Source organism: Alligator sinensis, unplaced genomic scaffold, assembly GCF_000455745.1.
Source record: "Alligator sinensis unplaced genomic scaffold, ASM45574v1 scaffold1584_1, whole genome shotgun sequence".
NCBI lineage: Eukaryota > Metazoa > Chordata > Crocodylia > Alligatoridae > Alligator > Alligator sinensis.
In genome coordinates this window covers 74,165-99,229 of record NW_005842479.1, presented here as the reverse complement: position 1 = coordinate 99,229, position 25,065 = coordinate 74,165, and the positions used below count along the sequence as shown (strand labels likewise).

General features: G+C 43.4%; 1 protein-coding gene across 1 annotated transcript; it reads right to left on the bottom strand.

Moving 5' to 3' along the window:
• Positions 1-11,540: 11,540 nt before the first annotated feature.
• On the bottom strand, positions 11,541-22,985 carry LOC102381249 (triadin-like). Its single transcript, XM_006031040.1, has 6 exons — positions 22,923-22,985; positions 18,151-18,255; positions 17,256-17,351; positions 14,948-15,047; positions 14,199-14,362; positions 11,541-12,318 (listed from the first exon to the last, which is right to left on the bottom strand). The coding sequence occupies exons 2-6, from the start codon at positions 18,218-18,220 to the stop codon at positions 11,840-11,842; spliced, it is 909 nt and encodes a 302-aa protein (XP_006031102.1). The 5' UTR covers positions 18,221-18,255; positions 22,923-22,985; the 3' UTR covers positions 11,541-11,839.
• Between the last annotated feature and the right edge of the window lie 2,080 nt (positions 22,986-25,065).

Genomic DNA, 25,065 nt, shown 5'->3' with positions numbered 1-25,065 from the left:
CTTCCCCTCCAAAACACAGCTGTTATTTTTTTGGCTGGAAATAACCTGTTCCAAGCACCCTGACACTTCAGTGTGGCCACTGACATGAAAAAAAAAATCTATGATCATAATAATTCCTTCTGGCCTTAAGGTATCACATCCTATTAAAAGCCCATTACAAGTCACTTGCCACTTCACTCTTTTTGCCTCAATTCTGTACTTCCTAATGTTGTGAGCCAATGCATTAAATATTCAAATTCTGGGACAACATGTTCATTTTGAGATGGTTTTGTGGTTTAATCGATGAAAAAGGAATCTCCTGTAATTTGGTAGAATAAGCTATTGGTTCCCTATTGCAGTAGTCAGGCAAGCGATACAGCGACCTGCCAAGTTTTAATTGGCACGTGGAGAAATCCAAACATTGCAAGCGGCAGAAAAGGAAACCAAACGTCCTTTGCACTTTGTGCTCTAACTTCCATCGTGCAAAGGAGCTCATGGATGGGAAAGGCCTTGCATTAAGGCACGGCGCATACAGAGCTGGCTCCTACACCCCCAAAAACTCAGGAAGACCCTTGAGTTAACACCATCCTGGATTCTTCCCAGACTTGTGTGTCATTTCAAGACCAAGCAAGTTAAAGAATTGGAAGCTGGTATTTCTGGAGTCATTTAGGAGGCAGCCAGGATACCTCACCTACACAAAGACAAGATGCATTTACAGCATTTGGCAGACCTCTCTCCACTGGGTGGAAAGGGACCGTGCGAGGAATGCTAGCACTTCTTTTGTAGACAATTTGCTCCTGACTCTTTCAGTGAGAGGACATGTTGTCTTCCACAGAATGGGTCAGAGACGTCATCCTCAGAGTCCAGACCTTTTTTACCCCATCAGGGGAAATTTCCAAAGGACATGTAGGAGTATAGTTACCTCAGAAAGTCTTTGGGAGTCAGGCATAATTTGTGCCCTGGAAGACCTCCCCCAGAATCAAAGGTAAACTATGTCCAGGCCAAGTCTAGTTTGAGAACAGCATCAACTGGTTGCAGTTTTGCCCACATGGCAAGGCCAAATTGTACGTTCACATTGATTAGGTTGGATACTAAGAAAACCTCTCTCACTAGGAGGGTGGTGAAGCACTGGAACAGGTTACCCAGAGAGGTGGTGGACTCTCCATCCTTGGAGGTGTTTAAGATCTGGGTAGACAAAGCCTTGGCTGGGATGATGTAGTTGGGGCTGGTCCTGCTTGGACTAGATGTGACCTCCTGAGGTCCCTCCAACCCTAAGTTTCTATGATTGTCAAAGGGATGCTGTGTTGTAACCCGGTCCTCACCACGACTGAGTCTCCCCCGTCAACAGAAGTTTAGAAGAGCCGACAGGAACTGAAACCAGAGCCCTGTTTGGACAGAAGGGAGCCGGTTGGATTAGGATCAGATTAGATGTCAGAGATAGGACAAAGAGGAAGGGGAGTTAAATATTTGCTATTCAAACCTGGTTCAAAATGGCTTGAACTACCTAAGAATGCATTTCATTTGACTTAATTGCTCAGCCGTTTGACAGACGTGGCCTACTCTGCTTCTGGAGTGAGTCAATATAAATGTTAAAGATGACATAGCAGAGGAAAAATGTCCACGTCCTATCTCCAAAATAATCAAAATCAGAACCATAAATGAAACTTTAGGACTGACCAAGGTTTTCTCACACATTTCAGTTAAACTGTCTCAAAACTCCCAGATCTTTCAGTGAACCCACGTCCCAGGCAGCTCTCTAGGGTAGACCCGTGTACCATCACCATCACCTTTATGGGCAGTTAGTTCATGGACTTGCACTGCAGCTTGGTCCATGAAGTTTACTGCCAAGTCCTGGGCTTCCTCATGCAGCAGATCAAATCCCTGTGTCCTGAAACCTCAGAGCTTCGCTCAGTTTAACACCTGATAAGGCTGTGTGGGTGCTCGCGCAGAAGCCGCTGGATCTCTGCTCGCTGGCTTTTGAAAGACTGAGTTAGCGGCGGTACTTTGAAGGCAAGTAGAAGGCAGGGTAGACTTGCACCTTATAGACTCACCAACACTTTCATGAGCTTTCTTAGATTCTGCTATAGCACGTAGGCAATGCAGGATCGAACTCTTGCAAAGTAGTGAAAAATCCACGGAGCAAGCTGAGAATCAATCTCTCTGTCAAACCCAGCAGGTACCAGCACCAAGTTTGCATTTTGCTATTTTCTCAAGCTAAATTTAGGAAACAGTTTAGGTCTATGCAAATGCCGCTCCTACCTGAGCTGTCCCTTTTGTTTCCAAATTGAAGAACACTATGCTCCTGATTTAAAATGCAGGGGTAAATTTACAAAACTTGAGTAAGGAGCCGATCTTTTTGAATAATCCTCGAGGGATTATTGTAATTAAGGGAGTAATCCTTAGATGCTTCTTAATTTGTCTCCATTTTAAAATGGAGTGCTGTGTCTTGCATCATAAAAGGGAGAGAAAGAGGTGAAAATGACAATGGTTGAACATTAGCAGCTCTTCCTGCTACCCCATGCATCTGAGAATGACAACAAGTGGAGCATTTAAAACCAGGAGATCATTAAAAAAGAGTCCCGTTGGAGCAATCAGAGGAGGATATGAAATGTTCTGTGTACATATGATGCAACTGTAATTTAGAAACTGTCATTTAATGCCTCCAAGTCTGATCTTCCAGTCTCTCTCTGTATGGAACTGCTTAGTCTACCATTTTTTTTTCCTTTCCCTGTGCTCTGGTAATTCCCCCCTCTTTAGCACTTATTTCAAACTAGATTGGACAAAACACTGAAAAACAGACTGGAGAACTATCCTCTGCTTTGCTGTCATACTGACAGCTGACTTCCTTGACTGCTGATTTTGAACCCCTGTGTCATCTACTGGTGACTCTTTCTACTAGTGTTATAGGCAGGAGATCCACTGTGAATGAAGAAATCTGTTAGCTGGTGATCACACTAAGAGCAGCAGTCAGATATCAGACTATTTGAAAATACCAAGAAAACACAAGCACGTGAGAGCTCATTTATCATTTATATGATGCCAACTGTTGTATGATAAATTCTCTATATCCAATCCTTCGATCCAGAAGAAGTTTGGGAAAAGTTTTCAGCTAGCAATAAATGCACCTTGGCTTGGCCTCACTGGTCACGATATTGCCACTGATGTTGTGTGGAGATAACAATGCTATGGCAGAATGAGAAATAGCTGTAGCACTTCCTCCTCTTTTAAATCTTTGCTTAGGCATGAGGACAGGCCTTGGGTTTGCCATGAACGGCAAAGGAGGTTCTGCTGTAATTTTGTGGGAGTCCCACATGCAAATTCCCAGCAGAAAAAAGCAGACATTTCCACTTCATGTCCTTCTTCGCATTTACCCACCAATAGTCTACTGACCCTATCTATTGAAGTTGGAACCTCCCATCAGCTTCATGGAAATGACCAATGTAAAAAAAGAAAAAAAAGGAAATGCTGCTAATTCCCAGATAGCTTTTCTTCTGCTGTGAACCTTAAACAATGGGACAGTTTTTGAATTTCAGGGCAGGCGTGCTATTGTGCTGTAGTAGGCACTGGCCACAAAGATGCAAGTCAATGGGCTAAAGTTTCACAGGGCAGTGTGATGTTCGTTCATCTGCAGCACCATGACTTGGTTCTTTGCTGGCTACCGATCTGCTATAACCATTCACAAAAAAGCAGCAGTTTCCCGGAAACTCACAAGTTAAAAAAATAGATCTGGGGCAGATACTGAGAAGCCAGTTTGTATAGTGTGAGGGCAAAAACCTACCTTTAAACAAACCAACATTTGCGTGTATGGGTAGTGGAAGATGTACATGACATGCCCAATGTACACAACACGCATGACAAAGATGAGATGTAGTTAAGGCGGTTTTTTGCCCCCCAAATAGTCCTCTGCTTTCTGAACCAACTTGGGAGCCAACTTTTGCGTGTAAGGGTAGTGGAAGAGTGCTGGCCTGCAGGACCTAATCTTAGCCCAATGTACACGATACGCATGACAAAGATGAGATGTAGTTAAGGCGGTTTTTTGCCCCCCAAATAGTCCTCTACTTTCTGAACCAACTTGGGAGCAATAAGGCTCCTGATGAGATGTGGTTCAACCATCCTAGTTTCACCTTGAAGGGGGCAATGGTATACAAACATGCCCATCCTGCAATACGGTCCTTCCAACCATGCACTAGCTGGACCACAACAAGGCACATCCCCCAGCCAAGACGCATGCTGGTGAGCCTCTTCCAGTGCCATAGCTAACCTTTTCCCTTATTTCCTGCCAGGCTGTTGTAATACCTGATACAGGAGAATAGCCTCTTTAAGCTCTCCCTTCCAACTTGCTAGCACACTTGTGCAACAAAACTGAACTGAATTCAGCAACAAGGTTTTCCTTCAGGCTAAACGAGGCTGGAGCGCATACAAAAACCATAACTGATCTGAGTGAGGTCAGTTCTCTGCCATCATGACTGGGAAGACTAAAGCAACAAGAAGGAGCAAGGGCCTTTTCATTCTCACAAGAGCTCTTCCAGCGTCTCATGGTCTTTTGGGGAAAAACAACCGGAAATACATACTCTGCCCTGCACAACTCTGCAATAATCACAGCAATTACAAATGGGAAGGTGCTATTGTGTCATCTGGTCCTGTCTCCGAGAACTAGGGAAGGATAGTTCTCCAGTCTATTTCTCAGTGTTGTGTCCAATCTAGTTTCAAATACGTGTTCAACTTCCGTAGGAGAAGTTAACCTTCCTGCTCTTAAAATAGGGCATTCTGGAAGCTATAAATATTTGCAAACAAACTTTTCTCTTACTTGGCATTGAAGCAGTAGTGTTAGAGTGATGCTGTAGCTGCAATGGTCCAGGAATTGTGCGAGGCAAGGATTTCTTCGGGTGATATCTTTTATTGGACTAACTGCATAACTGGAATAGAATTAGACAAGTTTTCGGAGAAGAAGCTAAGAAGCATCTAATCTCATTTAATCTAATCCAAATTAAACTAATTTAAACAATGCCTAAAATTAACCTAACCTATCTTGCTCTAGCCCTAACCCTAACCTGGATCATATCTTGAAATGTGTGACATGCATTTAGGTTTGGGGGAGGCTCTCTGCTCACAGACCTCCAGGGCCAAACTGTATTGAGGGAAGTGGTACAAGGAAATCATACTGACAGGGTACTTACTGGCCTTCAGGAGACCTGGATCCTATTCTTGCCTTTCCTTCCATTTTTGTGGGCAATTCTCTCCATTTGCAGAATGACCATAACCACGATGACCTCCTTTGTAAAATGCTCAGAGACCTTCTGGTGCTATAGAAGAGATAGATATTAATATCAGCCATTGGAGCTACCAGGGTAATAGGCTTAGCCGCAGGGGCTGCAGTAAGCTGTGCCTTCAGAGAAAGCACAGCCTACAGTCTGTGCAATTAGTTGTACAAGAGTGCAACCCAGAGTACTGATATCACAGGAGCGCTAGTAGTAAATAGAGCATCTGATGGCCCATTGCTTAATGCGAGGACCTTTCTCATGCCTAGCTCCCTGTCACTGCACAGGCTGCAGGGCTGTTTGTCAGGCAAAGTAGGATTTATTCCCTACTGTGCAACATATTTTTGTCCAGTGTGAAGACGGAAGATAACAAAAGACGGCAATGCTTGTAATTTACTGACTGGTAAGTCCAGATGAGAAGTGAGAGTTAACAAAATGAAAATGTCCCCTGATGTTCTACATAAATGTCCTTTAAAACAAAGAACAATGGGACTGTAATAGTTTGCGATTCGGCATTCTCATTCTTACCCGCCGGAATAATGTATACTTTTTTTTTCTTGAAACACACAAGTATTACAAAGGATGCAGCAGTGGATGACTTGGCAAGCTTTCAGAGGCAGGTGTTCAACATGCAATTATCTTAAGGAGTCCATAAGAATGATTGCTCCATGATACACATTTATCTTTAATCTAATATAGTTTACAGAGGGGTTTTTTTTCCTGACAAATTACACTACGCTTTATGGAAATGTAACATTTTGTATGAATGGCTGGGAGCAGCCATGTTGCATGCTAATGAGCAGGACAAAGTAGCTCCACTCTTATTTGCAACTGGCTCAGACCTTTCCATTAGCAAATTAAAATCTGTTCAAATTTATTTACTAATATATTAGAAGAAGCTTCAGGCTCACCCCCTTGACCTGCATTATATAGCAAACAACTGTAGCAGTGAAAATAATTAATAGAGTGTATTGCACCTCCTGTTTGTTTCTTGATCACACCCTGGGGTCAGCTGTTTGGTGAGTTTCCCATCTGCATTCTGTTACAAGGCCACATTTACTTAAAAATTATCAATTATATTTCAAAATGACTTCTCTCTTCAAAATTGACTTCTCTAATTGTCTCTTTATTCAAGAGCGCACTGTCTAAAAAGCTTCTGAAAAATGGCCTTTGCTTGAAATACTTTCCCATTTCAAAGTCTAAAAGCAACTTTCTGTATTGCTGAATCACAACAACTGAACAAACCCACAATGGTAGCTTTATAGATAAATTAGAATTCACTAAATTAGAGTTCACTAATTTTATTTTACACACACACACACACACACACACACACACACACACACACACACACACACAAATGCTGGGAGAAGCAAGGATTTCTTAGGGCCATATCTTTTACTGGACCAACTGCATAGTTGCGATAGAGTTAAACAAGTTTTCAAATGCAAAACATTCTTCTTTGAAAGCTTGTCTAACTCTATCCCAGCTATGCACTTAGTGCAAGAAAGGATATCACAGTAAGAAATTGTTGCCTCTCGCATAATTCCTGGACTATCACTATATATATGTATGCATATGCATATATATGTACCTGGGAAGTACAACAGGTGGACTTATATATATAGGTATAGATATACAGATATAATATATATCTATGTCTGTAGATAGATAGATAGATAGATAGATATCTCCACCTGTTGTACTTCCTAGATGCATATATATGCATATGCATACATATATATAGTGATAGTATATATAAGTGATTCTTATAGACAAGAAACTTTTCCAGGAAAGAAAAACAGGCTTGAGCTTCACTATATTTATGGATATGTGAAGCTCAAGTCTGTTTTTCCTGGATACATAGATATTACTACAGAATATTATATATATATATATATATATATATATATGTATGTACATACTCTGTCACTCACACACACATATACAGAGAGAGAGCTTGAAAGAAATGCTCAGGTTTGTTTTTCCTCTCTGGAGAAGTGCTGGGGTCAAATTCTCCAAAATGATCTTGGCTATAATAGAAAGTCAAGCCAAAGATGATTTCACACCTTAGAGTTTCCTTTAGCATCCCCTCTTCTCATTAGCATGGTGTATTTACTATGCACTTGGCACTTCCCAAACACAGAGGCTTCCTGTCCTTCAGAGCCAACAGTTTAAAGATGTGCTGAACTTCAGGGCTGTTTGTATGCTTACATGCTTTGCAGAACTTGGCTCTGACACCCGTGTCTCTCTGACACGCAGGGAGTTGATTGCAGCCTGCTGGCTGCATGGTACAATCATAACTTAGGACAATTACATCTATCACAGTCTGGGTTACAGTGGAGTAACAATGAAGAAACGCCAGCACAGTTACTCAGGACTAACACTGCTAGGACTAACAACAGCATCTATTCTCTGTTAGCAGAGGAGCTTGGCCCATTGCCTTTATTGAAGGGAACCTTGGCTGCTAATTGCATGAAAAGTGCAGTCCTCAAGAGCAGATTTCAGAAGAATAGACGAGACGCTGTGTTTTACTGACCTCTGCCTTCCAGCTCCATGAATGACCACGGCGGGCTTTTTCTCCCGGGGGAACAACTTGTTCCGAGGCCTAGCTGTCTCGTTTCCAAAGGGAAAGCTGATTATGATGCACAGTCAAATGAAAACATAAAAAAAAAGCAGTTTTTGGGATGGGAAACGTGGTCTCTCAACGCATGGCTAGTGAAACAGAGGTTTTACATTCTGCATGATATTCTGCCCCGATTCCTTTACGCTCTTGCAAATACCACCCAGCCCTTACACCTAGTAGAGACTCCCCCACCTTTATCAGAGACGTGGACTCTCTCTAATAGAAGAAACTCACTCAGTCAACATGTTTTAGCCTCCAGCTTCACTGCTGAGAGACACAGTTAGCAGCATTTGTCTGAAGTCAATACCCTACCTTCTGCTTCACCACGGGCACGTCTACGCAAGGTGCTTAATGCGCAGAAAATTAATGCTACTGAGCATTAGCACAGTGAGCAAAGCCCATGCAAATGAGTTAATGAGCAGTAGATTTAGTCTAATGAGAATGAATGTCACCAAAAAAAACGTTCACCTGTGCTAATGTGCAGTAGCACCGATTATGGTGCGTTTAATTCGTACCTGTCATTATAGGTACTAAGCTTAATGCACCATAATTATGGCACATTAATGAACGTGTGGATGTACCCTGCTGAGATCTAACATTGTTGCTTTGTTTAAATTATGTGGGCACCTGCCCTGCAACAAATGAGCAGGGACCGAAGTGCTTTTACCTAGGCCACCAGAGAATTAAGAGGCCCCTGGCCTTCAGGTCATTCCCTAACATGGTTAATTATTTAGCCTATGTTTTTTAAACACAGTTCATGGGCACAAATGGAAAAGCAATTTTTTTTCCCTCCTTAGGTCTGCGCTTTTTACAGGAGTTTGAAAGATGTTGTACCCCAGGTATTGCAAATCTCCATAAACATCCAGAAAATGCGTTTGTCGTGTGGGACTCACCGTTTTCGGCAGGTCACTCAGCAGTGAAATGATTGACGAGCAGATGAACATCTACAGGATGGCATATTAATGAAAGAACTAGAACATTATGGAATCAATACGGCACATAAAAAATAGATTTAAAAAATGGAAAAATTCAACGGAGGAGTCTCAAGCTAAAGTAAATTGAAAGTCCTCATTAAGCAGACGTGTTTCTTAAAGCAAGCCCGCAGAAGACGTTTTTGCTGCTATTCTATTTCATATTTTAAACCAGTGAACTAGTAGAAAACAAAATAATTATCGATGAAGTTTGTGGCTGGCACAAAGATTAGTGGGGTGCAAATGCTGAAGAGGAGAAGTATGGATACATTACACATCTGAAAGCTGGGCGAAAGTCAATAATAGCCCGTACAGCTCAATGGGAAGTCATATTATGGGAACAAAAATGCAACTCTTACTGGATGGGAAATCGTATCCTGGGAACAAATGACTGAAAACAACTTGGGGGAGTCCTGGAGGAAAAATGGCTGAACATGAACTTGCGGATTGATGTTTTCACCCAAAGGGATAATTCTTTTTTTCAATATATAAATAGGTCAATGAAAAGGGAGGACAAATTATGTCAAAAATTCCATATGGTTTCTGTTTCAGTATCTGGTATGACTCTTTTATAAACTTACCGATTTGAAAATGTCACAAAATGTTACTGAAAAGTTCTTTGAGCCATAAAATGGTCAGAAATACTTACAAGAAAATGAGCAAAATTCTCAATTCAGTGTGCAAATTTCCCAAAAGGTGGAAATTGCAGGTTCCCAAAAGTTTCACATTAGCCCCAATATATGTATTTGATATAATCTGACTAGCTTTTTCTCTTCTAAATTGACCCATGATAGCAGAAGTATGCAAAGGCAGGGAACTCCGGCATGTTTTGGGATGCGTGACTGCTGACCTCTTGCGGCTATTTCATGATATTTCACCTAAAAATCAATAATCCGATCGCAAGTTCAAGCAACTTTTCAATGAGTTTTACTATGGGAGAAACGCAGCTAAAAATAAAGACCCCGTTTGCTAAAATTCTGGTATTTTTTTAAGATACAAATCCTAGCAATCCCGGTTTTGACAATTGCAAAGCAGTTCAGCATTAGAGCAAAATCCAAGGGTCACTTTCCCGTTAATAATGAATAATACTTTGGTCAGGAAGAAACGTTGGGGGATCGCCTACACCGCCAGTCAGGTTTAATTTAAAGTCCTAAAGCATTACTGCAAGAAAGGCATCAGATTCATCTTCTCCAGCTGCATCCATCCTCTAAATCAGGGGTGCTCAGCCCGCAGCGCCTGGGCTGGATCTGGCCCCTGATGCCCTGTGGGGCCCCCTCACAGATCCATGACCTGTGGCTCTGCCCCTAGGCAGGATGGTGCAAGGCCTGATCCTGGCTTATGGGGCCAGGTGGGGGTGATGCAGGGCCCCAGGGCCCAATTCTGGTGCTCGAGGTCCGATCCAGTCTGTCTGGCCCTGGGGCCAATACATTGAGCATCACTGCTCCACATTAAATTGGGTTCTGAAGAACTTACTCTAAAAGTAATTGTATTTCTTCCAGGCTTTTGGACCTTCCTTTACAGCATATAGCGGAGAGACTTCTCTTACCCCAAACATCTGTCTGAGGTGGCTGAGACAGAGATAATGTTACTCTGAGCAGAGGGTTTGGGCTCCATGACCTCTTAAGGTGGCCCCGATCCCTATACTTCTGCAATTCTAGGAAATAGCATAATCAGTCCCAGGCACCAATGTGGAGGGGCCTCCAGGATGGTAGTCGGGGCCAGGGTGGTGATGGCGGGGCCACCCAGATGTTTGGTGTTAAAGCCGGCACCCCCTCCCAGCCCCTTTCACTTTCTGGCGTTTAACTCACCACTGCTTCTCCCCTTCCCATGCAACCTCATTGACTCTGCCAGTGACAGCAGTGTGCGGGAAACATGGAGCAAGAAATCATCCACAACCGGGACTGTGCTAAGTGTGGTTTAAACGTGGGACTATGGCTTTTTATCTCATTACTTGGGTTATCTTTTGTGACCCCTGCCTTTGTTCCTGTGGGTTTACTTGTCCCTGGCTTTTCTCTCCTAGCACTGCTCCTTTCCCCAATCTCTCCCCTCCTCCTTGTATAGTCTAATTGCCCTCTCCTTATACTCTGATTTTTCCAAGTGCTTTCACAGCATCTGATGCATTGCACTTAGGTTCATGAAAGCTTGTGCTCTCTCTCTCTCTCTCTGTATATATCTTATTTAGTTAGTTATAAAGGTGCAGATCAACTCTACCTTCCAGCAATGTTCACTGGCCAGCTACGGACATTTTCTAGCAAGGTCTTTTGTGATTTCCACCCAGGTGGCATGAGCTCCCTGAAAATCACTATATCTTCCTCTTTCACAGCCTTCTCTGCCACAATGCCTGCAAAATGCTGACTAGGTAGCTGGCTTATCATGCAGAAGACAATCAGCTTGCTGTTACTGCAAGCTGATTAATCAGTGGTAGTTTATCAATGGTAGTTATGGCCTCCCATTACTACACGATCTACAATATATATATATATTTGCAGTGCCCCGTGTGGATTGTACACATAGGCAATGGAAGTGACTTGTCCCGAGTCACTCAGGAAATTTGTGGAGAAGTACAGATTTAAAAGGAAGGTCTCAGCTATTGCTCTAACCACTGGGCTTTCTTTCCTCTCTGCTCTCTTTTGCATTTCTCTACTTATATTTCTGGGGCAGACTGTCTCTCATGTGCTTGCCCATTGGCGCACAACGGGGCCCTGCTCAGTACCACTTGTTATTATTACAATACATACAAGAAATCATTATTTCTACCTTTACTTTCTCAGTTTATTATGGCATTTGTGCCTTACCCAGCAGCACAACATATCACCAGGGAGAAGAGAAAGAAGAAACACTCAGGCTTGGCACCTGCTGCCTACCCAGTGCTGCTACTGGATCACGCGCCGGCCTTGGTCTGCAATGCAACGGGGCAATAATAAGATTGGTTATAAGATCCTTCCTTCTGCGTATTCCTTCCCGCAGTTTTCCATTTAGTTTAATGTCATGACTGCCAGTGTGATTCATCTCCGTTTCCTCCGACTGGATTTCCTCTTTCTGGGTTGCTTGGGCCTTGCCTTCTTCATTTTTTCCAATTTCTTTTGTTTTCCTTGCTTCCTTGCTACTCTTACTGTCTTTACCACCTTCTCCTTGCTTTCTTCAGGCGGGTTCTCTGTAGCCAGCTCTTCCCCTTTTTCCTTCTTTTTCTTAAGTGGTTTCTTCTTCTTTTCCACCTTTACCTTCCTCTCTTTAGGCAGCTCTTCTCTATTTTCCTTCCTTTTCTTGCATGGTTTCTGCTTCTTTCTTACCTTTGCCTTCCTTTCTTTAGGATGCTCTTCCCTGTTCTCCTTCCCTTCCTCAAGTGGTTTTTCCTTTTCCACCTTTGCCTGACTCTCTTTAGGCAGCTTGTCTTTCTTTTCCACATTTACCTTCCTTTTCTTATGTGGCCTCTCTTCTTTCTCTCCACTTGAAGATCTCTTTTTCTTCCTTCTGTGTTTGAAAGCTATAATATGATAGTTCAGTGGTTAAGATTTGAAGAAATGCGTTAAGCAAGAAAAGAGGAAGGGAGTTGAATTGTCCCCACTTCTAGGAGCTCGGCAGTCAGTCCGGGCTCCAGACATTTGGGCAACTAGGGAACTATGCATGGAGTGGGGAGGAAGGAAAGATGTGAAGCTGGCGACACAGGTGAATTGTTTCATGGGTTAATTATCTTATGGTGCATAATGCAGTGGTTCCCAAACTCTGACAGATTGTGCACCACCAATTTAAAATTAGACAACCTAAAGTACCACCAGCAAATTTTTTTCATAGAAAGTAATTATAATAAATCTGTTAACGCACACCACTGATGGGTTGTCTGCATACCACTGGTGGTACCCGCACCACGGACTGGGAACCGCTGACGTCATGGATGCAGGAAAGGGACTGTCTACATGGGGCCTTACTGAAGATTTAGAGCCGGGGTAGGTGCCCAACTAGGGTAGGGGTCCATAATAGCAGACTGCAGCATAGCATCAAAGCCCTGTACTTTAAATTCTGCCTGGTTTTTCCCTGATGCGCCAACCAAATCCATTGAAAAGAATGGAAATTCACTCTTGAGATCTGGTAATGCCTTTTTGAGGCAAACTTGGTTCTGGGATAAACCCCCTGCGCTCGCTGTTCTACTCCTGGAATGACGTTCGCTTATTCTAGCTAGTCACTTTTTCCCTCTTCCTAATTTAATCACTGATATTCTTAAGTCAGATGTCCTTATTTTCCCACTATCCTCCCCTGAGGGCAGTTGCCTTTCCAACATAGCAAGGGCACTCGTGACACTGGCACCCAGCACTTCAAAACATCTGCTCCTATGAGAGTTTTAGTCCCCAAACTGAAAACTACCCAAGACGCCAGGAAGTTCACCATCTCCGTCTATTGGACCTCTCCGCTCATCTCCCACAGTAAAGGGTGGCAATATAAGCAGGAGAACCAGGCTAGAGAGAAACCTCCTTGCAGTATCGCAAGCATTAAAGGTGGTGATGACCGTCACATCACTTGACCACTAAAAAGGATTCGACAGCCAGTCATTTTGTGCCAATGTGTACTCGTGTGGCCTGCTGACCACAAAAATCAGCAGGGTGTGGGTCAAACAGTTCCAGCTTCTGAAGCCTAGGGCAATACGTGATCGAGTCATGGATACTCAACCACTTAAAATTAGTTTAAAATGAATACAGAAATCCAAAAAACTCCCCAAAACCTTCATGGATACCAACTCTTGCCAATCTGCCTGATAGTTTAGATTAAGCATCGTCCTTTAGCACATACCCTGGCACCTTTAGAAACTACTCATTTGCTTAAATACATGGTTAAATGCTTTGTTCCATCAAGAACTGAAAAAGAGAAGCCACATCGACGGCCATGGTGTAAGGGAGGTGTTGGTTGTAGCAGTGTTGGTCTAAGGACATAGGCAGACAAGGCTCTTTGGGTAAATGTGATACCTTTTATTAATACTATACAATTAATGCTAAGAAAAGGTATCACATTTACCCAAAGAACCTTGTCTGCCTATGATAGGAAAGAAACTCTTCAGGCTCTTAGCTGTCAATCCTGCAAACAATGATGCTGATACAGGCTTTTGTACCATGGGGTTGCTGTCCTTCTGAGGATAAAAAAGGAACAAAGATGCATGACTGCACTACCACGTGGCTTGTGGACTCAGCAGCCTTGACGCACAGGCTCCGATTACTAAATCCACGAAGGTTTACCTGGCATACCCCTGTCAAAAGGGTCTGTCTTGCAGAAGAAGAGCAGCATCGGTTTTCAACCGTTAGGAAACCCACATCTTATAGAGGCCCATCAAGTGGGCAGGCTGCATCTTTACTGAAAGGAAAGAAAGAAAGATCATACCTGCAGAGCCAAACTTTTTGATCTTCCCAATTGCCCTTCCACACACATTGCTTCCTGCACCCCAGCTCCAAGGCTGAGCCCCTTGGGCTTGTTTAAGAAATGGAAGCTTCTTAGCAAGGGCTCCAACCCCAAAGGTCAATGCGCTGATCTTCCTCATCTGGATGCTACCAGGAAACAAGAAACACATTTCTGCTGTGTAAATCCACAAATAGCACCAAGACTACTGAGCTACAATTAACAGAACGGCCCTGGTCTTTCTTGAGCCTGATGTGATTAATAGAGTAGAGCAGAAAAGGATTTGCACGGTAAGAGCTGAAGCGCAGTAGGTTTCCTGCGCACATGAACTCATTACAAAACAGCACCTCTCTGCTTTATGCATCAGAAGTGGCTAGATTACAAAGAGCTTGATGCGTTGGCTATACCTCGGGGACCTGGGGTCCGTTTGAAGATATAGTTACAACTGTGGGTGTTGAGCAGTAGGAAATCCAGTCCTGTGTAGCAGAGGCAATTTATGAACTGGGTCTACAACTGCAGTGAGAACCTCTCGCTAGGATGATCAACACCCGCTGCACCTTGCATTCACTGGAGAAACAGCACTGGGGCAATTTCTGCCACAGCGGGCGCAAGGACCCAGGGCTCCTCCATTGTACTGAGCCACACAGCTGCCAGCTGAATTTGGGCCTCCTGCTCCCTGTCCAAATGCCCTAATCCCAAGTTGATTGGGCTAAAACACTTCTTGTAATACTTACAAATAGAAGCACCAGAGGCCCAGTCCAATCAGCAGAGCGAGAATGATGCACACTGAACCGAGAACAACAATCTTGGCTAAGGCTGGCCGGTTTGGGATCACTATGTCACATAAAGAAAATACATCTCAGTGACAGACATCATGAACTGAAAGAACAAGATAGGAACTCCTTGGGGATGCCAGGCCATTTGAGCACGCTGAGCTCTCTCCAATTAAACACAGTACTTGTATATAACCTGTTTTTATAGCATTATTATTTTTGAGAATGATTTGCATGTATTTCTAACACTTGAACAGTGACATTGGCTTCACGCTGGAAGAGCTGCCAACCCCAGATGTTCAGGAATCACAAATTTGGCTCAAAAAACCCCCATGAACTTTAAAAAAAGAAAAATATTTTGGGCTCTTGCATAGGCCCTCTGTGTTTGCAACTGTTGGGAATACATTTTCATTTGCAACTGTTGGGAATACATTTTCATTAAAGCTAGATTTCCCATGCCACCAGCATCAGAGGTCTAAGAGCATCTCCAAGACCATGATGAAATGGGGAGAGTGGGCAACAGTGGCATGCTCCCTTTTGGGGCTAACTGGATGGCATCCCTTAGCTTTTCAAGAGTCAATTGTAGGGATTAAAGGGAGAGGACATGAAACACAAAGGAAGGATACTCTCCTTTCTGCTTTCTGATGAAGGCTCTTTTTCCCCTCCCCATCTTTGTTGTCATTGCAAATGTAATGTTCTTGAATAAGAAGAGGCAATTCCAAAGCTTCCAGTTCTCAGTATAAACCATTTGTTTCTTTGGCTGGTATTTCAAGGACATACTACAACTTTATATGTGAGCACACAGAAATTATTTATTATTCTGCTTTTCAAAAGCTAAGAACATGTGGACCTCAGCTGGAATACACATAAATAGGTTTTGAAGGAAGAGACTTTAAATGTGCTTTCTTTGGCTAGAAGAACAATTATTTTTCTCTGGCTAGAATAACAATTCTTGCCATACTATAAATAGGTTTAAACAATCATCTTTGATTAGCATATTTGTTAATTATTATTTGTATTATGGAGCCAATCATGGACCAAAACCACACTGGGCTAGTTACTTCACAAGCATTTTTTACTATGAAAAAGTTTTGCTGCATATTTTTTCCCTCCAAACAGTCAAAAGGTAACCCAAAATCACAGGTAACTTTGGATGTTCCAGGTAACACAGTATTGCAAATACAGTAAAAATATGTCCATTTACATACACACACAGCTTTGCAGGTCCTGTATCTGCTAGGGAGATTTCCACTGCTTGAGGAGATGATAGCACTATTAGAAGCCCAGCACCAGGTAAGACCATTATTGCAATACATGTTCAGAGCAGCTACACTGGTAGGAAAATTTCAGGTGTAACAACTGTGGATACTTATGGGTTAGGATATGCAGCCCTTGCTCAACCGCTGAAGGGATTCAGAGATGTCACACCCAAAACTTTCTTCCCTTCCAGCCCTTTTGGGTTTTTGGGGAGCACAGAGGGCCCAGAAACCTGGCCCTTTGCTAGACTGAGAATTTCCTTCAAGCCACCCCAACCCCCTGGCTTATGAGACTTGGATCAAATCCTGATCTGAGCCACAGGCCTGTTGCAATTCTCAGCTGCTAAGAAGTTCCTTGGGAAGTGATGCCAACTTCCATAAATTAGGAAAGCCGGAGACTGTCCAAGTATTATTTGAGGCTGGGGCAAGTGGAGCCAGTTCAACACTGCCCCTACATCCAAGGATTGTTGGAAGGGGAGGAAAGATGGGGCATTATTTGGACCACATCAGTCATACATGAAAATCAGAGTGACTTTTATTCATGTAATGTATTGAACCAAATTCCAGGTGTTGATTTTTTTTTTTTTTAAGTCAACCCTTCTCTTCAAGTTTTTCTCCCACTCAGATTTTAATAAATAGGCTTCTACAGGCTATCCTGATGGTATCAGCATTATGGCTGGTAATTCTGAATGAAGACCCATATGGATTCTTTCAAATCTAGGTCTTGAAATATTGATCACTTGTTAAAAGGCTCAGTGCATTTAATGTTCAAAACATCCAAGATCATCTAAATATCCTCTCTCCAATTTCCTTTTCTACAATGGAAGCAGCTGCTAAAGTCAGCAAGATATGTAATTGCCTTTCAGTCCTTACCCTCCAACAGGTGACAGCTGCCTTGCTTTTCTTAAGGCTAGTTTATCTGGGATTGACTGTGTGCCAGAATCACCGAAAGCTCATTTGAAGAAAACAACTTAATCATTTTTATGAAAAATAGCCCCCACAAAACCATGAACCTTTATTCCAGTTGCTTGCTCTCTTGAACAAAGGATGTGGCTCTAAGTTATGCATGAGGTTGGTATCACTCTGGAGGCTGTCACTGCTTGCATGTCCTAAAATTAAAAAAAAACCAGTTGTTAAAGAGTGTCATATGGCACAGGTCTGGGTTGGCCAATCTGTGGCCCAATCTTGTGACTTCCAGGGTTTTCAGAAAAGCCCCCAAAGGCCCCACATGCAACTCTGAGGTTGAATGCACTATGCTTGGAGGTTAAATGCACTTTGAGGAAAGCTAAGGGCACTTCTCCAACTGCTGCTCCTGCAGTCCTGGGAGCAGCGCTGTTGTGAACTGGGAGCAGGGTAGAAGTGAGATTTGCAACTTTCCCGGGGATATGAACATCAGCCTTGAATACAAGCTGTTACATGCTGGGACTGTGCCTAGAAACAACCCTTCCCATCAGCTCCTGCCCTAATGATATTACATGCATAGACTTGGAGAAGGAACCAAATGCAAGACAGAGGCATCTCTAGAGCATAATACCAGTAGTGTTATGGGGGGGGGGCTCAATAAAGAGGGTCACCAAAATGAAGGCAGAGGGACCCGAGGCTCTGGCTGCCTCTCATCACCTTGCCCGCCCTCCCTGTGGGTGATAGCACTTTTGCATGGGAATGTATATCTACATGATTGCCACCAGCAGCCAAGTTAAGCTGTGGCCTTGCTACTGAATTAAGAGCTTTGCATCATTAGTTGGCATATAAATCTGCAGCAGCTGTGGGTTAAACTAGCTGTTGGCAATGCCCACACTTCTCTTCTTGGCAGCCTCTTGGCTCAGCTCCGCTCTTTGCCAACCCCCCACTGCCTCCAACTCTGGTGCCACGGGGCACAAACTCTCTCCGGTATGAACCACGAGATACCTGGATAGCCTAGGAAGTGGCCAACAGCCATGTGTGGCAGTCCCAGGCCAGTTTCCAGGGAAGGTGGCATGGTCTTCTGAAGCACATCAGGAGCTTTCACAGGAGCTACAAAATATTTTTGGAAACACCCGAGATGAGTTTGGCATGACAAACGAAGCCTTGCACAGCCTAGAACATCCTGCCCCCATGGTGCTACCACCGTGGAAATCACTAGCAATCATGCGAATGGCAGCCACAGCCTGAAGTATTAGTACACACTTGCTGCCTATGGTTTCACTAGGAACATAAGAATTGCCATTTCCTGGGTCAGACCCCAGGTCCATCTTGCCCAGTCTCCTGTACCACACAGGGGCAACCTGAAAGGGAGATGAACTGGTATGAGCAGAGTTTTTCCCCCCACTGTTGCTTTCTTACTTGCAGCCTCCAGGGTTTAAAGTTTGTATTCAGAAGCTGTATCCCTAACTCCTGTGCTCAATAGGTACTGATGCACCTTTTCTCCAAGGATGTGTCCAATCCCTTTCTGAATCTGGCTAAAGCGTCAGCTTCAACCACATCTGGTGGCCACGCTTTAATACAAGTCACCTGTAGGCGTAAGCGGCACTCTGCAAGCACTCGGTGCCTTACGTACATGAGAGCTCCTCTGTGGCCCCCACTCATGATTTAGGAGGACAAACCAGGCACAGACGAGGTCAAGGGAAGTCTGAGCTCACCTGAATGAACCAGGGTGGACCGCAGTGACAATTCTGCAGAAAGTGCTGAAAAAGTGAACCAGAAGTGTTTTGCGAGGAGGGCCATGGCTTCAACCCATCAGCTTCTTTATGGCATGAAGAGCAAGGAGGGGAAGCAGGGACACAGTGAGCGATGTTTCTATTGCCCAGTGTCGCTGCGGAAATCCTATCCTGGGTTTCCGCTAGGTCACATGATGTAACAATGACGCCAGAACCGATGTTCTCATAGTTTTGTTCTAGAACAGGAGGCAGAGCCATCTGGAAGAGGTTGGTTGCTTAAGTAGAAAATATCAGTCCGTGCAAAGTGCTTACAAAAGGGCAAAACTAGTAGATGCCATGTGACATTCCTCTGCTAAAACTCAAGAGTCATGGCAAAAATACAGCCTTGCAAAGCAAGACAAGAAAAATGGCAACTGATCCTCTTACCGCTGCTTCTAGAAAAGGCACCAAGTTCAGTCCTGGAAGGCTGGGCCAGACAGCTGTATCTTCAGGAAAAGTCAAAAGATCAAATGGTAGCTAGCTGCACACCAGCAACATCCTGGGATGTACTGAGTTCAGACAACAGATTATAGGATTGCTTCTGCGAAGGTCAGCTATAAAAGTGAGCTCCACTGGTTTGGGAACAGATCTCCCCACTATTTCTAATATCAACAGTTTGTATAGCTCCTGGGAAATCCAAAAAGAGCATGGAAAACACTTCAGCTACAGCAGCTCCTCAAAGAATTAATTTCTAAGCACTTGGAGGAGAAGAAAGTGATTAGAAACAGGCAGCATGGATTCACCAAGGGCAAGTCATGTCTGACCAACCTGAATGACTTCTATGATGAGATGACTGGCTTTGTGGATAATGGGAAAGCAATGGACGTGGTATAGTTTGACTTTAGCAAGGCTTTTGATACCGTCTCCCACAGCATTCTTGCAAGCAAGCTAAGGAAGTACGGGTTGGATGAATGGACTGTAATTTGGATAGAAAACTGGCTGGATTGTCAGCTCAATGGGTAGTAATCAATGTCTCAATGTCTAGTTGGCAACCAGTATCAGGAGGAGTGCCCCAGGGGTCGGTTCTGGGCCAGTTTTGTTCAATGTCTTCATTAACGATCTGGACGATGGGATGCATTGCACCCTCAGCAAGTCTGCAGATGACACCAAGCTGGGAGTAGATACGCTGGAGGGCAGGGCTAGGATTCAGAGTGGCCTCAACAATTTGGAGAATTGGACCAAAAGAAATCTCATGAGGTTCAACAAGGACAAGTGCAAAGTCCTGCACTTGGGAGGGAGCAATCCCATGCACTGGTGCAGCCTGGGGGGAACTGGCTGGGCAGCAGCTCTGCAGAAAAGGACCCGGGGATGGCAGGGAACAATAAGATGGATACTAACCAGCAGTGTGCCCTGGTTGCCAAGAAGGCTAACAGCATATTGGGCTGCACTGGTAGGAGCGCTGCCAGCAGATTGAAGGAAGTAATTCTTCCCCTCTATTCAGCACTGGTGAGGCCACATCTGCAGTCCTGTATCCAGTTTTGGGTCCCCCATTGTAGAAAGGATGTGGAAAAGATGGAGAGAGTCCAGTGGAGGGCAATGAAAATGGGGTTGCGGGCTGGGGCACATGACTTGTGAGGAGAGGCCGAGGGAACTGGGCTGATTTAGTCTGCAGAAGAGAAGACGGAGGGGGATTGAATAGCAGCCTTCACCTCCCTGCAGGGGGTTGCAAAGAGGATGGAGCTGGGCTGGTCTCAGTGGGGGCAGATGGCAGGACAAGGAGCAATGGGCTCAAGTTGCAGGAAGAGATGTTTAGTTTGGATATTAGGAAAAACTCTCCCACTAGGAGGGTGGTGAAGCACTGGAACAGGTTACCTAGAGAGGTGGTGGGATTTCCATCCTTGGACTTTTTAAGGCCCAGCCCGACAAAGCCATGGCTGGAATGATACAGTTGGAGCTGGTTCTGCAGGCCCAGGGTGTTGAACTGGATGTGACCTCCTGAGGTCTCTTCGAACCCTAATTTTCTATGATCTATGATACAGCGGTTGAGGACATTAACTAAATGGAAGATAACGAGATGTTGATAAGCCCCTAGTTCAAGGCATGCTGACCCGTGTCAGGGAACCCCGACAGGTTCTCATACAATGAATATAAATATTTATTTTATAATATAAATGAAGATAAATTTATTTTATTTATAAATACAATGAATATAAATTTATTTTATAATAAAATAAATAAATGGTAAAATTTGCATTGGGTATTATTGATGCTGTGGGCTTGGAGAACTGACAGGCTTTCTTGGTATACATTTGATTAAATGACAGAAATAAGAACATGTTTAGCATTTGCAGGTACTTTTCCACGTACTCTGAAGGGAGGGAAGGGGGAAGCAATTGAAAGAAACCTTGGTAGGATATTAATAAAAACGAATGCAATGTTTTAAAATATAGTATTGACAGTATGGACCAGGGAGAGGTTGGACACTTACTCTGATCAAACTTACCTGGGTGATGCCAACTTAGGAAGGATAACTGATATGGGCAAAAATCAAACAAAAATGTTATGAGAATCAGGAAAAATAATACTGATTTTTTTTAAAGACATGTTGTATCTTGGGATCCTTTAGACCAACTGACTACATACATGCATCTGGATCTACTATATGAGACAGAGTCATTCAAAGAACCCTCCATGTATATGAACAGAATACCTGGAAAGTATGGGGCATAGTACATTTAATTGTCATTAACTACACATTGCAAACTCCCATCAATAATAATGCGAGCTATTTGCTTTAGTCTCTGTAGAAATGTAAATGCACATCAATCTGTCCAGCTGTTTGCATGTGTCCCTTTGCTAGAGAATGCTTCCTTGCGGGGGGGGAAAAAAGTTTATCACCCTACCCCCAAAACAGCAAACAGCAGTGTTAATATCTGGATATGCTACAGCTTGGTTTAGTATGAGCAGCAAGTCTTAAATCATGGAAAACTGATGTATATTAATGGGATGATTGAGGACACCTAATACTCACTTTGAAGAGCTAGATAAGGAGGGATAATGGATTTCCTGCTATTACCAGGATTTGCACCCGTCCTCCCCCTGTCAGGATATGGCTACCCCGTGCCAGACAGAGATGGCTTTATCCCTGGCTCTTCATCTAATACTGTGTTTGCAATTTGAGACAGATGGTGAGCAGTTCGAAACCATCTCCTTAGGGACCCTTCAACCTTTTGTTTGCAAATTACTCCATCTGAATGCCATGACACCTGTTAGAAGCACAAAGATAACATGGTGACCTACAAGGCAACTAGCGCTGTAGTATACTTTATGACAGCTAAAATGATGTTGCATTCACTGTGACAGAAAAAAAGGTCTACATATAAGGCTGAATGCATTCGTCTATATTTCTCAATTTTTATTTCCCCTGTATCCCTCCTATTCCCTCTGCTTTAAAGGCTAAGCCCTTAACTTATTGTCTGCCTCACCCATCCATGACTTATTCATAATATGGTACCATTTCAATAGTCCACCTGGATCAGGGCTTCATGGTGTCAGGTGTACGAGAGACAAATATGAGTCTTTGCCAAGACAGCTTATGTTCTGAAGTGACAACACAAGGAAAGGGAAGGAGGGAGGGAGAAAAGAAATGGTCCCTTGTATTTTATAGATGGGGAGCTAAGGCATGGATGGATTAAAGATCGGATCCAGGTGCCCATACATAGTGCTCAAGAATACATAGCATAGCTCCTGGGTTCAGGACAATTTCCTTGGTACATTTTATTGCACTAGCTCTTACCAGGAGTCTTTCCCTTCACTCCAGCAGGCTTTGGATTAAGCTTTATGAGCCTGGCCAAAGGCCACACAGTGCGTCAGTGGCAGTGTGTTAGCCAAGAGCTACTAAACCCCATTGCACAGCTTTAACCTCAGCTAGCACCACAGGCACGCAAACAGTTTTAACCCAGGAAAGATGAGGCTCCCCTAGTCCAACAATTCAGCCTCTAAATGTGTTTCAGCCATGCCCCAACAGTGGCAAAGCTAGCCCTGGATGAATCGGGGCACACTTACGCGTGTTCCTCAAAGCAGCAGTCAAAGCCTCCGAAACAAGATATCCTTGCAGATCAGTGGAGGTCTGCTTGCTTCAAGTGTTGGGCCAGCCTCTCTGCTTCTACCATCCAAGTGCTCATCCTTGTTTTCACAGGCTGTTGTGCAAGACATAGCAGGTAAGTCATGATCCTGGGCATATCATGACTTACCTGGCTTGGCACAGTATGATGTTTATCTACTTGATGTGGCTGGGTACTTGTAGTGAGACATATTCAGTGATGGGAAGCAAGATACATGTTGAAATCTGGTGGTGGTTGGTATTCTGTGTGTTCAAGACAGCATACATCCATGCTCGTGCCCCTACTTTGGAAATAGCACCATTTCCTTCCCAGAAAGAAGTTGTCCCATGAATCCCAGGGCTTTTTTTCCTTTTTAACCCCTAAGGCTGACCTTTGAACCAGTTGAACTTTGAGGCTCCTGGGCACCCTGGTTCAAATGCCCCACCATGCACTGCATCTGGTACTCCATATTTCACTTGGTGAGGTAGGGCCACAGATGACTCTGGGGTATCTACTTCTATTGCTATTGGCATGGCTCATGGCAAGCCCTGACCTACGTGACCTGGTGTTATTCATGGCCATTAGGCTTGCTTGCCTGTGGTGGGAAGAATGCAGTTTGGTTCATACTAGTTTTGAGCTTAACCTGTCATAATTTATATTTGCACGTGTCCATAACCTAGAGTTTCTACTCTTTCCTCCTTTTCAGATCACCACCAAGTCTACCTCTTTGTGACTGTGTCCATCAGCCACTCTATGAATTAAAGCAGTGATCTGCGCAATCATGAGTGCTTAGATGATAGGTTATTTAGACCAGGATATATATTCATTTGATAAATTCTACAATGCTGTAGCAGTTTACAGATCTATGTGATAAATATGATCCTATAAAATATATTGGACTCTAGTAATTCAAACTTTCACCACTAGATGACACATTATGTTTGCATTTTTTTTTTTTTGTTCCTTAGAGCGGTAGTAAGCCTGGTTGACAACTAAATTATATTCTCTAAACTGAAGATACATTTCCTGATTAGAATTACTTAGGGAGATTAAACGCATTTCTTCTATAAGGATTAACATGGACTTTAAAATTATATACATGTTTATTTCCCTTTTTAAATTCTGGGGTCTGCTTACTCAAGCATAGGATACTTTTTGCAACTGGTTGTCACATATAACTATTTTTATTCTTTAAATGAAAGAAACAGAAACAAATGTCTACACATTTTTCCTGTGCCAGAGACACAATTTAAATGATCCTAAGTATCAGATTAAGAGGACATGGACAAAATTAATGTTATTTCTATTACGGTAGCACCATAGATCCAACTCGGAGATCAGCGTCCCATCATAGTAGGAACAGTATAAATGCCAACAAGCAGTTCCTTGTCTGTTCCCAATCTAAGAGAGAGACAGCTCACACCACCACAATCACCAAGAGAAGAAATGCCTCTACTTATGGCATTAGTAATAATTCTGAGTTGATCTGGAACAGTCTGTTTGTAGTAATAGTAGTTTATTTATGGCTTTCACTAAGACAGGATCTGCTTGTATTTACCCGCTGCTTTTAAAGGGATTTTGGATCCTTTGGGAAGAAAGGAGCAACTTATTTATTAGCTATTAGACATCTTCATAAATAAACCCTCTGATTCTAGTAGTGTGTTGGGGTTTTTTTTCCCAGTGAGTGTGGGACTAGTTTTTGCCCCTCTTTAGAGCATGTGCAGCAACACTTAACCTTAAAGCCAGATTAGGAGGATATCTGGGCATATTCCAAAATGTTGCTGGAGTGCGTGTGTGCGTGGGGGAAATATGTGGCTAAGAGTGGTATATACAGAAAGCCCAAATGTACACTAATAGCTGGCTTTTTAGCCCCTACCACTGGGGCCAGATTTTTTGAAGTGAGCACCTTCCACTTGGACAGCAAAGGAAGGGACCAGGTTTTCATAACAGCACTTGCATCCTGATCTAGGTTCTCAACTCTGTTGCATCGAGTATAGCCACGTGAAAATACTACCAAATCAATCCCAGTCGACCACTCCATGTTTTTTTGAGCTGAGCAGAGCCAAGTCCAAATTCATGGCTCTTCGGTTTAATGCAGTGATTCT

What these genes read in the sequence shown, in the direction of transcription:
- LOC102381249 (XM_006031040.1), bottom strand. Translation starts at nt 18,220, where the DNA reads ATGCCACCTTCCCTGGAAACTGGCCTGGGACTGCCACACATGGCTGTT. An exon ending in AGCAAGCAACTGGAATAAAG is followed by an intron (nt 15,048 to 17,255) that starts GTTCATGGTTTT and finishes TATGTGACATAG; the next exon opens with TGATCCCAAACCGGCCAGCC. An exon ending in GGCCTCTGGTGCTTCTATTT is followed by an intron (nt 14,363 to 14,947) that starts GTAAGTATTACA and finishes GTTTCCTGGTAG; the next exon opens with CATCCAGATGAGGAAGATCA.